Source organism: Rhea americana, unplaced genomic scaffold (assembly GCF_003343005.1).
Source record: "Rhea americana isolate MKP2758 unplaced genomic scaffold, rheAme1 scaffold_0, whole genome shotgun sequence".
Taxonomy (NCBI): domain Eukaryota; kingdom Metazoa; phylum Chordata; class Aves; order Rheiformes; family Rheidae; genus Rhea; species Rhea americana.
In genome coordinates, this window is record NW_028185037.1 from 10,093,916 (window position 1) to 10,107,714 (window position 13,799).

At 36.1% G+C, this 13,799-nt stretch overlaps 1 protein-coding gene across 1 annotated transcript in view; it reads right to left on the reverse strand.

The window, feature by feature from the left end:
* Positions 1-244: 244 nt before the first annotated feature.
* EIF3H (eukaryotic translation initiation factor 3 subunit H) overlaps positions 245-13,799 on the reverse strand; it is an 84,652-nt gene continuing 71,097 nt past the window's right edge. The window contains exons 6-8 of the mRNA XM_085311131.1: positions 5,300-5,420; positions 2,580-2,712; positions 245-509 (exon numbers count right to left, since the gene is read on the reverse strand). Of these exons, the coding sequence (XP_085167257.1) occupies positions 412-509; positions 2,580-2,712; positions 5,300-5,420 (352 nt within the window). The 3' untranslated portion in view covers positions 245-411. The remainder of the gene's footprint in view (positions 510-2,579; positions 2,713-5,299; positions 5,421-13,799) is intronic.

A 13,799-nucleotide genomic window follows, 5' to 3' on the forward strand; every position in this document is an offset into this window, starting at 1 on the left:
TCCAAATGATGAGGATATTTTGGTTGTAATTTCTCAACCACAACTGAGAAAYTGTAAGATTTCTTCTGTGAAGTCAGCTATCTTGAACATTTGTAATAATTTGTTTTTATTTCAGATTCCAAGTTAAATAAAACCTTTATTATTTGCTATGACTAAACACAAATAACTGCCAAGCATTTAGAAAACCTGAGTGACCACAGAAAATTCCAGTCCAATATAGCTAACAAATAAGGAAATACTAAAATATCATTAAAATTTGTCTTTATTTTTTCTTAGAGGAGAGTTCTACACAAACCAAGGTGACTCTGTTTAACAAGATTCTTTTCCCATAATTCCAAATTTTCAAGAGGATCATGAACAGTATAAAACTGTAAATAACTTTTTTCTGATGAAGATTATAGCAAAGTTTCTTCAATTGTTGTAATCTTGGAGAGCCTGAGCCATGAAAAGTTTGCCCAGGTTCTGTGCATTGAACTCCTTAATATTCTGGCAGTATGTATTAATTTGACCTGTCAATAGGAAAGAAGAATAAGTTCTTGTCAGTTGTAAAACTACCCTTTCACCAAATTCCTACAACAAGATTTTAAAAAAACTAAAATGCACGAATCACATAGCATTCATGTAGTGAAACCAAAACAGATTGACTACTCTATGCATTTGAATCTTCACATTTTCAATATTCCCCAAAAGAATAATAAATTAATAGGTAAACTCGTATGTTTGAAAACTAATTTTCCGATAATTCAACTATATGCAACTTCTGAAAAGCATACTGTCCAGCAAAAAAAGGGACAATAAAAAGAATAAACAATTCTTAATGCTATGTCTTGATGCTATATAAAGATTAATCACATTACTTATTTGTTCATATTTAGCTGCTCTAAAAATACAACGCTGAATTTTGCTGTCCCTGTTAAAGTATTTGCAGTAAATATATTCCACGATTGGAYTGAAAATTGTAGTTCTCTCATTTGACATTTTGGTAGCCTTTTTCACCTAATATTTCATTTTATTAGCCATTTCAAAAATTATCAGTGTATGAAAACCTGTCAGTGTTTTACAAATCAAATATATCCATCAAAACATATTTATACAAGTACTGCTACAAGTTATTTCCCTTGTTAGCTAGGAATGGCAAAACATGAAGCCAGTTTAATCAAAATTAGGACTGTTTAGAAGGCCAATAAATTCCCAATTTAATGCTCTATCTCTCTGAAGTTTTTAAATGCCTCAGAGACAAAAGAGCTAAGTTTTATTATTTATCCACAAACTTTACTTCATCTGAATTGAAGTGGATGCTTTCAATTCCTTCCCGATTATGATAAAAGAAAAAATGAAAAAAAGTGTTTTGGCTGAAAGTTGTTTTTTCCGTTAAGTATAACAGTATTCAATTTCTCCTCTTATAAGACATGATTCATCCTAAACTATCACGATCATAAAACATATATGCGTGTACACACATGCACACATTTCCTTTTTGTATTTTTAAAATATGCTAATGCTGAATTTAAGTACTATAACGCTGCTAGAATTCATTAACTGGTAAAAAGTATATCAAAAAAATGCTTTTTAGTTATTATTATTCCTTCTGGAGTCCTTCAATCAAGAGCATTATTTCTTCTAAAAGTAACACTGTAAAAAAATCACTTGCTAAAATTTGATCACTCCAAAACTGAAAAGTAACAGGTTAAATTCACTTTTAGATGTCAAATCACTCAATCTTTTCTTTACCCTAAACTACTAGGACTTAGTTTAATTCTTAATCTATACAAAGTATAAGAACCTCGTTGTATCAGCATTCTAACATCCATTTTTTAAACCACTGGCATAATCAATGATGATAGCTAATTGGTCTAAGCAGCCTGCTATAGCTAGGCAATTTGCTTTCTCATTACATTTTCCAAACTCAGATTAGTGAACAGGGTATCTGGGATTTCTGTTCTGTGTTGCCATTATAAGGTCCTAAAAGTTTGTCCTTCATGACAAAAAGCATAGGAAAGGTGAGTCAGTCAGGGGTCTTATTCTGATCATAGAATAAGAACGGTCAGTCAGGGGTCTTATTCTGATCATAGAATAAGAAATAAAGGAAGATAATCTCCATATTCATATATCAAATTTAAAACTTTATACAGCTGTTCTGGTTGAATAGATGCGCTTACTTTTAAAAAATACACACATTCCTAACAGCATCTTGTACCAAGCCTCAGTTACTTCCCGAGACCAGTGGTTTAAAATTTTGATTTGTAGAAGCTTATTTTCTAACAGAGCCATAKACTGCCTATTAGCAATTGAATTGTTTTTATTAATGATCTTTTTTTTGGATAATTAAGATACCAAGAACTCAAGTTTAAGATCTCAAGCTTTAAGATCTCAAGTTGAAATCACTGTCTTCGACCAAATGAAGGACATCATTTGGAATACTACCAGTGCCAAATTAACATGTGGTAATGTGAAATGCAATGGCAGGGGAGGGAGGAAAATCAAGATGCTTTCAAAGGTAACAACCATACCATTTCCCAAGGTAACATTAATATGTGAAAAGATGAACTATGAGTTGAAAGAGATTTCTAGAACTTTACCTGCAATAAGCAGTGACTCCATTCTTGGAGGGGGCTGTGGTGGTTTAAAAAGTTTGTTGATGTCCTCTTCAGGAAGAGGGGCTTCTCCTCGGCTTTGACGCTGTATATTTTCTTGCTGACGTCTTTGCTGGTACTAGAAAAAAGCAGCAGAAACAGAATGCAACATGACTTTTAAAACAGTAACAAGTTTTTCTCTTCCAATGCTCTTCACCTAACCAGCAAGTATGTTTTAAAAATTATATTTACCCACATGGGGTGAGTAACCAAGCCAACCTCAAACAAACAACACCCCTTATCCAAAAAACCAAATAACCAAGCGTAAAAGTAACTCAAGCTTCGCACGATAACCTCAAATGCAATTCAATTTGCTTCAATTCACCAGAGAGTAAGCATTTTGTTTTCTTTTTCGAGTTGACACCTAAGAGAAGTGATGCACAAAAAAATGATGTTGCACTGAGGTGGTGGGAGTTGTTTTTAATTTTTTTTTGGGGGTGGGGGGAGATAAATAATGCATCTGCTAGAAAGAATACAGTATGATATACAGCTCCATTTTCCCCAAACATATTAGAAAAACAAAGTTAGAATATGTACCTWTGAGAAGCCAGTGTCTCAAATAGCTATATGAAAGATACTTGACTTTATGCAAGTTAAAAATCAAAACATTACTACTGAGTAATGTGAAAGGGGAAGAAAGCTTTATTAATCAAGGTGTTTTAAGTTAAAAAAAATCTTAATTCTAAACTGATAACAAGCTGGTGGTTGAAACAAAAATGCTTCTCAAAAGCAAAATGATTCATTTCTGTATTCAGGTTATTTAGATATTCTRCCAGTTTGATATCATTTCTCCATGGGTTACCAGAGAATAAACTAGCGTACCCATTTGTAAGAATTAATTTACTATAAAAAATAAATATTCATTTAGAGTGGTTCCCTTTTCCATGCACATGACTCAAACTTCATAAAGGTTAAAAGAGGTAATTTTTTTCAGCTATTGGATAAATATTTGTTCCTGTAGGACTGCTAACATTCAAAAACCTGTATATGAGATTTTGTAATATATGTCATGTTTGTGAATTAATGCTGGGATTGGATATTTAATAAATGTAAATTTGTAAGCTTCATCTCTCTAAGACCTTCTATTCAACACAAAAAAATAAACAGGCCAAATTATAAAGAGTGTTTTCTCTCACTTAAATATATCTGTGCATAAGCATTTGAAAACAGTTCATAATTGGTGGCATACTGAAATTGAATATTTTTTTTTTCCTAGTAGTAGTGATAAATGCAGTTTTTGGACAACGTTAGAATTAAAATTTTAAATGCCCATATTTGTATGTGAATTTTATGTACTTTCTTCTTTCTTTGCATTACCCCATTCACTTCTCAGCAGTCTGCCTATTATTCTCTCTTGAAACAGCTTGCTCTTAATCACAATTGCTCCATTTTAAAAATAAAGCTAAGACCACTAACTATGTTGCAATGAGCCACTACCAAAGCAGTTATAGTTAGTAAAGAAATAAGTAAGACACCATGGAACCTACTTTGCTCTGCTCTTCCAAGTAAATAGATCCCCTTGTTAAACATATAAACCTTGAAGTGAGTACCATTAGTTACCATCTTTTTATTCGAATTAGACAACTATAAAAAAGTAAGTTTTCTTCAAAAGATAACATGCAGCAAATTTCTATGTCCTTAAGAATTAGGAACTCAGGAGAGACCACTATATTGCTTCATATATACACTGATTCAGACATACACTGCTTCCCTAAAGTATCTTCCAATCAAACTACAACTTTCCTTAAATGACAAAAAAAGTTTTAGAATAGCGATAAAGCATTTCACATGAATCACAGATGTTCTTTTTAATAATTAGTTACTTTGTGTAACAATATCTGCAAAGCTTTTATCTGTAACCTAGACTGGTCCATTTTCAGATATTGGATCTTATCACAGCTCAATCTGCTACACKAACAACGCCAAAATTATTTTTCATGCAGGTATTTCTAGAGGTCACTCCCTAACTTCATTTATCACATGAAGTCAATTGTGCTCTGATTTCARGCTTTTAAATCATTCTCATGGAGCTTTTTTCCATTTTATCAGCATTCTTCTATAATTAGACACAGTACAGCATCAAATGCAGCAATAACAAATAAAAAGTAATACAGTCTCCACACTCCAAATAGGCTATTTGGGATTTTAAACAGCTCCTTTGGCATTAAGTGCCAATATCATCTGATCCTGATACAAAACAGGACTAAAYTGGTATTTCTGATCAGAGGATAGTCCACCCTATTTTAAATATAGACTGTATTTCTTTATTCCTAGACACATGACTTTACATGTGATGGTATTAGGACACAGAGTTTGCTTTCCAACAGTTCACCTGCAGTTCCTGCTTTTTCAGCTCATTTGCCTATCCTCTAGTCCTTTGGTCCACAGCAAATTATCAAAGATTTTGTGTTTTACCATAAATCACCAACAAACTTGTAAAACAGTAAAGACAGAAATACCAATTCACACAACACGTCAGCAGAAATACATTCACTTGATGATTCACCAGTCACTGTAATGTTTCAAAATCTGTTTAATGGATATATTTCTATAGAAATCGTATCTTGCTTCAATACAAATCCAAATACATTTATTTGTCTTAGATATAGCCCCATCTATAACTATATTTTGTGCAAAAAGTCCTCTACTTCTTCTCTGTTACCAACCTGGTGCTTCTGCTGCTGCTGTTTGCTTACATTCCTCAGGTAGGTATTGTATTTAACAATGTCTTGGCTCATCTCATCCACTCTGTCCATCAGCAGCTGCAGACTCTTCCCTAGATGATTACTATAATACAAGATACAAACATTCCTGAAATATTATAACAAACATTCCTGGGAAAAAAGGCAAAATTTAGAATTCATTAAAAGTAACTTGATCAGCCTTTCTGCACTAATCGTAAAATTTGTAAAATTTCAAGTTCCCAGTTACCTTCATTCATATGTTTATCTGGTATCATCCCCTTTTAGTGTCTTTGCTACATTGCAATTACCACATTTAAGTGTTTTGGCCTTTGCATGGAACCCCTTAGTTAYGAAAAACCACTGCCTTAAGTGAATTCACTGCTATCCAGGGCAAATGTACAAAAAAAAAAAAAAAAAGTTTGTGGTGGGGGAAAGGATGGAAAATGTCTAATGCTTCTGTGACATGCCACCCTGAACAACGTTCCAGAAGATGTGTTCAAGAAGTYTTTTTTCAAACTACTACTAGCTTTTTAAAATCTTTCTGAACCACCGATGGGACAGTTAAATATTCAAGACTCCATCTCATTAGCCAGATATCAAACAACACTTGGAAGTTCAGCGGATAGCACTCACTCCTAGCTTTTGAGAGGGAGTGTTGCTTCCAGTCCAGCCAATTCCACATTCCACACCACAGGCAACACGGAAGCAGCTAGGCTGGGCGCGTTCAGTTCCAGTTATGCGATCTACAGCCTTGGCCAGAAAAATGTAGTCTGTTAAACAATTTTTATTACAACCATTTTTAGCAATTGATTCAGTATTTTGCAGGAATATTTAACTTAAAGTATAGCTTCCAAGTTAAAGTTTTGGAAGTTTTTAGGTTGTGCCCATGGAGACRGTGTTCATCCCACACTGTGTGTTACGGTAGGCCATAAGAGAAGGATACTTACTGTTCTGTACTGATCCCTTTTGATCAGGAGCTGCTAATCGCTGGCTCCAAACTAAACCTTGTTCAGTCCTACTTAGCTGAAGACCAACCAGTCAGATGGCTAAACTTAATTCTTTTCCTTAACTGAAAGTCACTACTGTTCATGAAGTCTCCTCTAGACAAAACAGTTTGATGGACTTCTACATTAGAATCGTATCCTTCCATCACTACTTCTCCACATCGTCCCAGATTCCTACCGTCTCCTACAGTACGTTCCCACCATCCTACAGGCTATTTACTATGCAAATTCTAACTGGCAGATACCAGTGGGCAGTAGTAATATAATGTTAAAAAGGAACTATATACATAATACTACACATGTCCCTTTTCAAGTATGAATTATTCCCTAAATCCATAGAATTCATAGTTGCAGACAAAAGCTGGTAACGCACAAAGGCGCTATCAGATACAAGCTGAGAAGGTAGCTAAGTAAGCTAACACTTACCATTACCTCTGAGTATGAGAACAGCTATTTCACTAGCTGAGCTGTCTGCTCCCTGAACAAAAGACTGTATCAGTAGTTTCAGGGCACAGTTTATTTACAAGTCAAAGTTTTAAATCTCAGTTGCGTACAGGCGCAGAAGGTGAGGAAGACTTCAGCTACAGAGCAGCAAGAAAGGCGCCACTATAATTATTATTTTTAAACTTCTTGTTTTTTTTTTTTCTTTTTGGTTGAACATTTCAAGCCTATGATATTTAGAACTGTGGAATATTGCCATGACCATGGGTATGCATATTTTCAGTTTTTTATAGAGTTTATATTATACAGAGCTAGTGTTAGAACTGGATATTATCAGAAGTGCCTCTGTAGGTACACACTAATAGCTTTGCAGGGCATGTGTACATCACAAATACATAATTATTTTACAGATAGTGTCCATACAAAATACAGCTGGTTACAAAGAATGATTTTATGTGAATCTCTGTGGGACCAGAGCAGTGCTGCAGAAGAGGGAAACAGGGAGTTATTGTTAGGAGCTGCAGTAATATAGTGTTTGCTCTCATTACCACGGAAACAAAAAGCTAAAAACAGATAACTTAAACAGATGTGAACTGAGACATGAAGTGATAAGTATGCTCTGAATACAGGATTAGTTTTTCCTCGGTTATCTCAGTGCTTGGTATCCTTTTTTGCTCCATCTCTTAAAAAAATAAGAGCAAAATAGAATATGTAAACAAAAAAAGAAGAAGGAAAAGAAAGTATATATACAATGTTAAAGTTTTAYTCAGTAGAAATTTATTCTGATGAGACTTTAAAGCTTAAATCCTCATTGCTCTGTAGTATCACCATGCACTTTCTTTGCCTGAAAGCTCTTTTAGGCATCTCCTTACCTTAAGGATTCCTACAAAAGATTTCAAATTTCAAAAAGATCCCACTGCTAAACACCTAAATAGCCCCTAGCCTCAGTGCAAACCACAGAAAAGTGCAAGTGTAAAAGTAAGTGCATTTACATCCACATAAAGACCTGCTTCCTCACAATGTTCTGTGAAAGGCAAACAGAAGACAACAGCACTTGCATTTGACAAGTTGTTCTAGGAACACCTCACTAAGTGCATTTTAGGGAGGTTTCTTCTGACTAATTCTGGCTTGTCCAGTGATCTAAATGCCCATTAGTGGCTGAAGCACATTAAGGGTCCTCCTAAAGCCTATATTTGAGTTTCCTTTCAAATGACAGGAACCTACATCTGAGATCAATCTAAGTGGGGATGATCTGGAGATGTGCTCTTAAACTGAATTAAAAGACACAGATCTACCTTAAACTAGCACCAGGAGATCACCACCTGAGGCATCAGTGAATTCCTACAGGAGGAAGATATTATGAATGCTCTAGCTGCAGAACTGCTGTTAGAGTAAGCATCACCAAGTCCACATAGGAGGCTAGAAAAACCTCCAAACAAACAAACAAAAAAATCCACATAGGCTGCAGCTTCTCCTACAATTAAGACCCTCATCTGTCTTGTGGATTCTCACAAATCTAATAAAAAAAAAATCCAATGTGAGAGCAGTTTATCACTAAAATCGTGTTAGAATCATTCACTTGTATCTAGTCACTTACAAAATTTCCAGAAATTTATCAGAAAGACTTACCTGTGTAGCTTGGATGATATCACCAAAAGGTATAGAACAAGGACAAACTCATACAATCAAAAGAGAAGTCTTGCTTTCTCGGGGTAGGGGGGGAAGGCTAGAAAAACATAGCCTGCAAAATCATTTCTGGTGTTGTGCACCTTTTCAGTAACAGCYTAATACTATGCAGGTTAATATCCTTCTCCAAGAAGGGCAAACATGAAATCAAGTCTATGACACACGGATTACTTCTGATTTCTTGTTAAACAATTATCAAATACAGAGTTCGCAAACTATCCTATAGGYGACAAGTGGGAACCTGCGAGCTGAGCATCCTAACTGGTCCTTATCACCTTGTTCTTCTGGCTGACGAGCCTTGTGTTTGGCTATGCTACAGCCTAGCTTCTACAGAAGAACACATCAATCAAAAATCAACTATTCTTATGTATCATTTGCCCAGTGAGACCATCCTATAAGGATGCAGACATGACTAAGAGTGACTAGAACAGCAGTCTCCCTCTTCCTAYGAGGCTGCTTGCACTGGCCAAGCTCCTCTTCACGGGTATATTTTAAGGAGAGCAAAGGTTCCCACACCAGCAAATTCCTGCCTTTTCCTCACCCCTTAGTCCAGGGGTTACAGTGCTCTCAGCTCTATGGATTAAGCTGTTCACATGGGTGCACTTTAAATACTTTAAACTCATTCAGTGAAATAGTATACTGCAAATGCAAAAACATCTTGTGTTGGATTTTCCTTTTCCTTTTTTTTTTTTTTTTTAGGGAGGATAAAGGGAGGAAGAATGGGAGCCTGCCTTGTTCAATAGGTTGTTCCACAAAGCTATTTGTATAGCTGTGCTCTGAAACAGATGAGAAAATAAAATTCTTTGAGGGCGGGAAGGCTGCAGAGATGAAATGGGGGCGGTGGGGAGGAATGATGCAAGCAGCTGGGGGCTGGAACCTCAAACTGGCTCTGCTTCTGTGAGATCTGCAACAGTGAACTACACACGAAACCCACATTTACTTCAGCATCTTTCATCAGGAAAGGACTTCAGACACACTTGCTGAAGGTCTGAAACATCCAAAATGCAGCCTCAAATCTGACACCAAAGCTTCAAAGAGAGGCAACCATTCACACAGTTCTTGGCTTTGCATGTCCTATTCATTAGTTTTAACTGTCTCTAGGCACAGATTGTGGGACTCACAGTTCACACTTTTACAGATGCCCACCTATTTGCATCAGCCTGAGCGGGAGCAGAAGCCTCTGCTTTGTATTCAGCCACCTAATTATCGGGCACTACAGTTCTGAAGCTGGGGCTACCCAAAAAAAGATGGTCCTCTGAATTTGCCTATAATCTCCATAAAGGTATCTCCTCCCTTATTATTTTTATTTTGCTTGCAGTCTGGATCAAGAGGATGAGAAATGAGAGCAACAGTGGTGTGTATAAGAGAACAGTGTATCTGCTGTTCTGTTTTTCTGCTTTTCGTTACCTGTATTGAGGCCCCTCTGTCAGGGTCGCATTTTTATGGGAAAGGTGCCACCCTGCGCAGTGTTTCTTCTCCTGGGAGGAACAGCTTTGTGTGGATTAGAGAGGTACTCCTGGGCAAAGTACATCATTTTGATTAAATATTTCTAAGGAACGTTCTCACCACTTAGCAGAAGAATTTGTTTACATCTCAGCATTTCAGCCCAAGTTCAACCTGTGCTCTTTTTAAGAGGATTTTGTTTGAATGAGATATGTAAGTCAGGAGTCTTGATCTCCATTCCCTTTTCTACTCCGACTTTGATGTGTGCCTTTGGGCAACGCATTTACCCTCTCTGTGTCAGCTTCCCCCATCTGCAAATTAGAGATTTTCATAATTATCTTAATAATCCGTTAAGCACATTGAGATTTCTGAATAAGCAGTACAATGTATAAAGGTTAACATTGTTTCTGAAAGCCAAGTAACCCTCCTTATGTCACTTTTGCAAAAACGTTGCATCTGATGTTTGAAAAAATGTATCTGCCAAGTAGATGTTACTGCAGTAAATGTTCAGCACATGTTTGCTTCTACTGACGCACACTATTAGAAAAATTGCTTGAGACAAATTGAGATATTATAGAACAACCCTATTATGAAGCTAGACCACAAAAAAGCTTTTTTTAATTTAAACTAGATCATCAATAGAATAGGGAAGAGATGGATGAGAATGGGAAAGTTGGTTGTAATTATTGCTCTGAAAATCTGGAACATTATCTGACAGGATTCTTGAGTCTCTATCAAAAGACTGGCAGTACTCCAAGGTCTTCAAGACGTTTTGGTCCTTAAGGGTAGCAGGAGGATAACAGTTTGAGCAAGAGGCCTTTACTTGCTATTACTTGCTAGCTGTGTGCTATTCTGCCTTTAACTTCTTTCCCTAGAATATTCTAGACATTTCAGATTTTACAAAAGAAACATACATTTATGCCCCAAAAAATAAACTACTRTATACAATTATCACAAATGTACTTCAAAAGGAGAAAGACATTAAGGTGCAGACAAAGTACCTCAAATAGCTCCAGACTCAAACGAGGTGGGTGGCTGAACATGTGAGAATCTTGATGAAACAAACTCTCCAGAGAAGAATGATGGGTAAGTAATTTCATTGCCAAAACCATTGCTTYAGAGGATTAAAAAAGGTTCGACGATGTTCCCAAAAGACATCCCACCCCCTAAAAACACCCCAAAACATGTAGCCTTAAAGTTCTTGCCAATTAATGCTTCAGTGACAGTATYGTTGACATGCATTGAAAATTAAAAGATGATGATACCTGGGATGCTTTTAGCCACAACCATTCAAAGACAAAAATAAGCAAATTCAAAATGAAAATAACATTCCAGAATAGTAGAGGTTTAAATTCCCCTACTTAAGGTAACATATTCTTTGACACAGAAATCTTGGTAATTGAAGTCAACTGAAATAGAATAAATATTTAGAAAGGCAGCATAAGCCAATCTACCTTGAATAAATGAGCACTGAAGTGTTTCCAGTTTGCAGTTGAGTTATACCAATGTGAAATGTCATTGTACCTGAACTGCATAGTAACTAAAAATGGCTATCAAATTTAAAAGCAAAACAAAACAAAACCCCTAAAACATCCCCAAATCACTGGGGTCATTTTCAATAGCTTTAGTTGACTTCAGATCAACCTAACTTAAACCTTAAACTCCTCAAACAGAGCTGATGAGCCAAATATTCTGCCTGAAAAGGCAGCTTAGGAGACATAACTCAGAAATCTCCCTGAAAACTGATGAATCTGTTGAATTATTTCCCTATTACTGGGAAATTATAGACTTCAATAATTACTTCAGTAAGCTCAAAAAATTGCTGCCGATATAAGATACTATCTGTGCAAGTTCAAAGAAACACACTTATCCGAAAAGGCACTTTTAGCCAGGTTTATCAAGAAGGCAGTTCAGCCTGTGTCATTGTTAAGAATGGTGCTGCACTCCTCCAAAAACATCCATTGAAAAGAAACTTTGATTCACTAAGAAAAAACATTTTCYCTTTTTTCTATTGTGAAGGATTCCTAAGCACAGATGATAGAGAATTTCCTTTTCTTTTATGCTCATGTTTTTATCTTGCAGTTCTCTGATGCAAGGACCAACACAAAAGCCTGCCTTGCACCAGAGTTCTGCCTTGCCAGAATTTCCAAACTATCATTCCCAAAAGAAAAGTCATTTGTACAGTTTCTGTCTTTTATCTTGAGTCAGGGCACTAGCATGTTACAGTTCCTGGGCAAGCTAAAAAAAGATGAAGAACTTCATCTGTGGTTTGCGATCAGTTCATCAGATCAAATTCATTTCYTCTTCCAGAAGGTATCACTTAATCTCAGCCTGTGTTGAGATTCAGGCTGCTGCATTATTTAAAACAAAAACAAAACAACACAAAAAAATAAATATACCCATTGAAGCAATTGAGGACAACACCATCAGGTTACTCGGGAACCAGCTGCATAACCAGCACAGCCCTTTCCACAGAAAAGGGGTAGGGTTCACGAGGAATCACTCATCTTCTACATCCAGCGCTCTCTTCTCATCTTTGACCAAAGAAAGAGTCTGATAGAAAGTCTGAAAAGTCAGCCAGACTGACCACCTTGGCAAAAATTCTTCACCGACTGATCAAATACGGAGGTGCAAAGACACATAATTGACTAAAAGTCTCTTGTGACATTTGTCAACAGCTGGACAGAGTTCAACCCTATACACGTTCTCTTTTGGCTAATTTCTCTGAAAGTATCAGGGCCTTGATACATCCACACAAGCTCCACATCCTAGGACTCTAAACAGACCATTATCTTTACCCTCATCTCTACTCAGATTCAGAAACTTATCCAAAGAGTATGCTGAAAGCCTGACTATTCACAGCATGCTGTGAAAGACTGATTGTCTTCATGGCAACCTCAAGGTTGAAAGAACAAGCATCATGAAAAACAGAATCCTTCCTCCTGCTGGGAGCTAACAGTCAAGAAAACACAGTGGAATATTTCTGCTAACTCAGACAACATATAGACCACTAACGATATGGACCCATTAACAACAGCATTACACAAAGGGAAAAAGAAAGGGCCACTAGTATTCAGCTAATTTGGTAGAGCAGAGTCAATAGAGGGGATCCCAATCTTGGCAGGTAACACCATTGCAGGGGAAGGGAAGGAGGGGAAAAAAGCTTTACACTGAAAATCTTTTAGAAAATATATATCCCAGTTTTTATGTAACAAGATAATTCATCATTCTGTGCATCAGATTATTTTGATCAGTCCAGCAATAATCAAAATTAACTTTACTATGTCATGTAAGATTTAAATATTACCAAAATTTCTGATTGTACTACTATAGACCATGACTACTTTGTTACCACAAATATACTTCTGTGGCAAAGTGCCACAAAAACAGAAAGTTATTCTTAGTCAAACTTATGAGAAGGTCATTCTAAAAATTCTTAAACAATTCTGAAAAGTTAAGAATTCCACATTGCACCTTGCTCTAGCACCTCAAATTGTGAGGTTATGACACATTTTAACAAATCTGACATGAATGCCACCTGTCATTAAAACTAGTCTGAGCATTTTTGCTAGTTTTTCAGAGGCTTTTCTTTTTTTCCTCAAATGCATTCTACTATCAAAGTAAGACAAATGTGATTTACCTTTTATTAAAATTATTTACATAATTACTGAAGGAATACTTAAACGCAATTTTCATCTCCAGATCGATTTGTTTAATCATCTGAACATTAATATTTTCTTGAAGTGAACAAATATACTAAAAAGAATGTCTAGAGCAAGAACTAGAGATATATACAGATTACAGACTGAATTTAGTCCCTGAATTTCATTCTAGTCTTACCACGTAGCTTTTCCTTCAGCTAAGGAACATGAAGAATAAAGTCTTAACCCCATTAAAGCCAAGGTAAA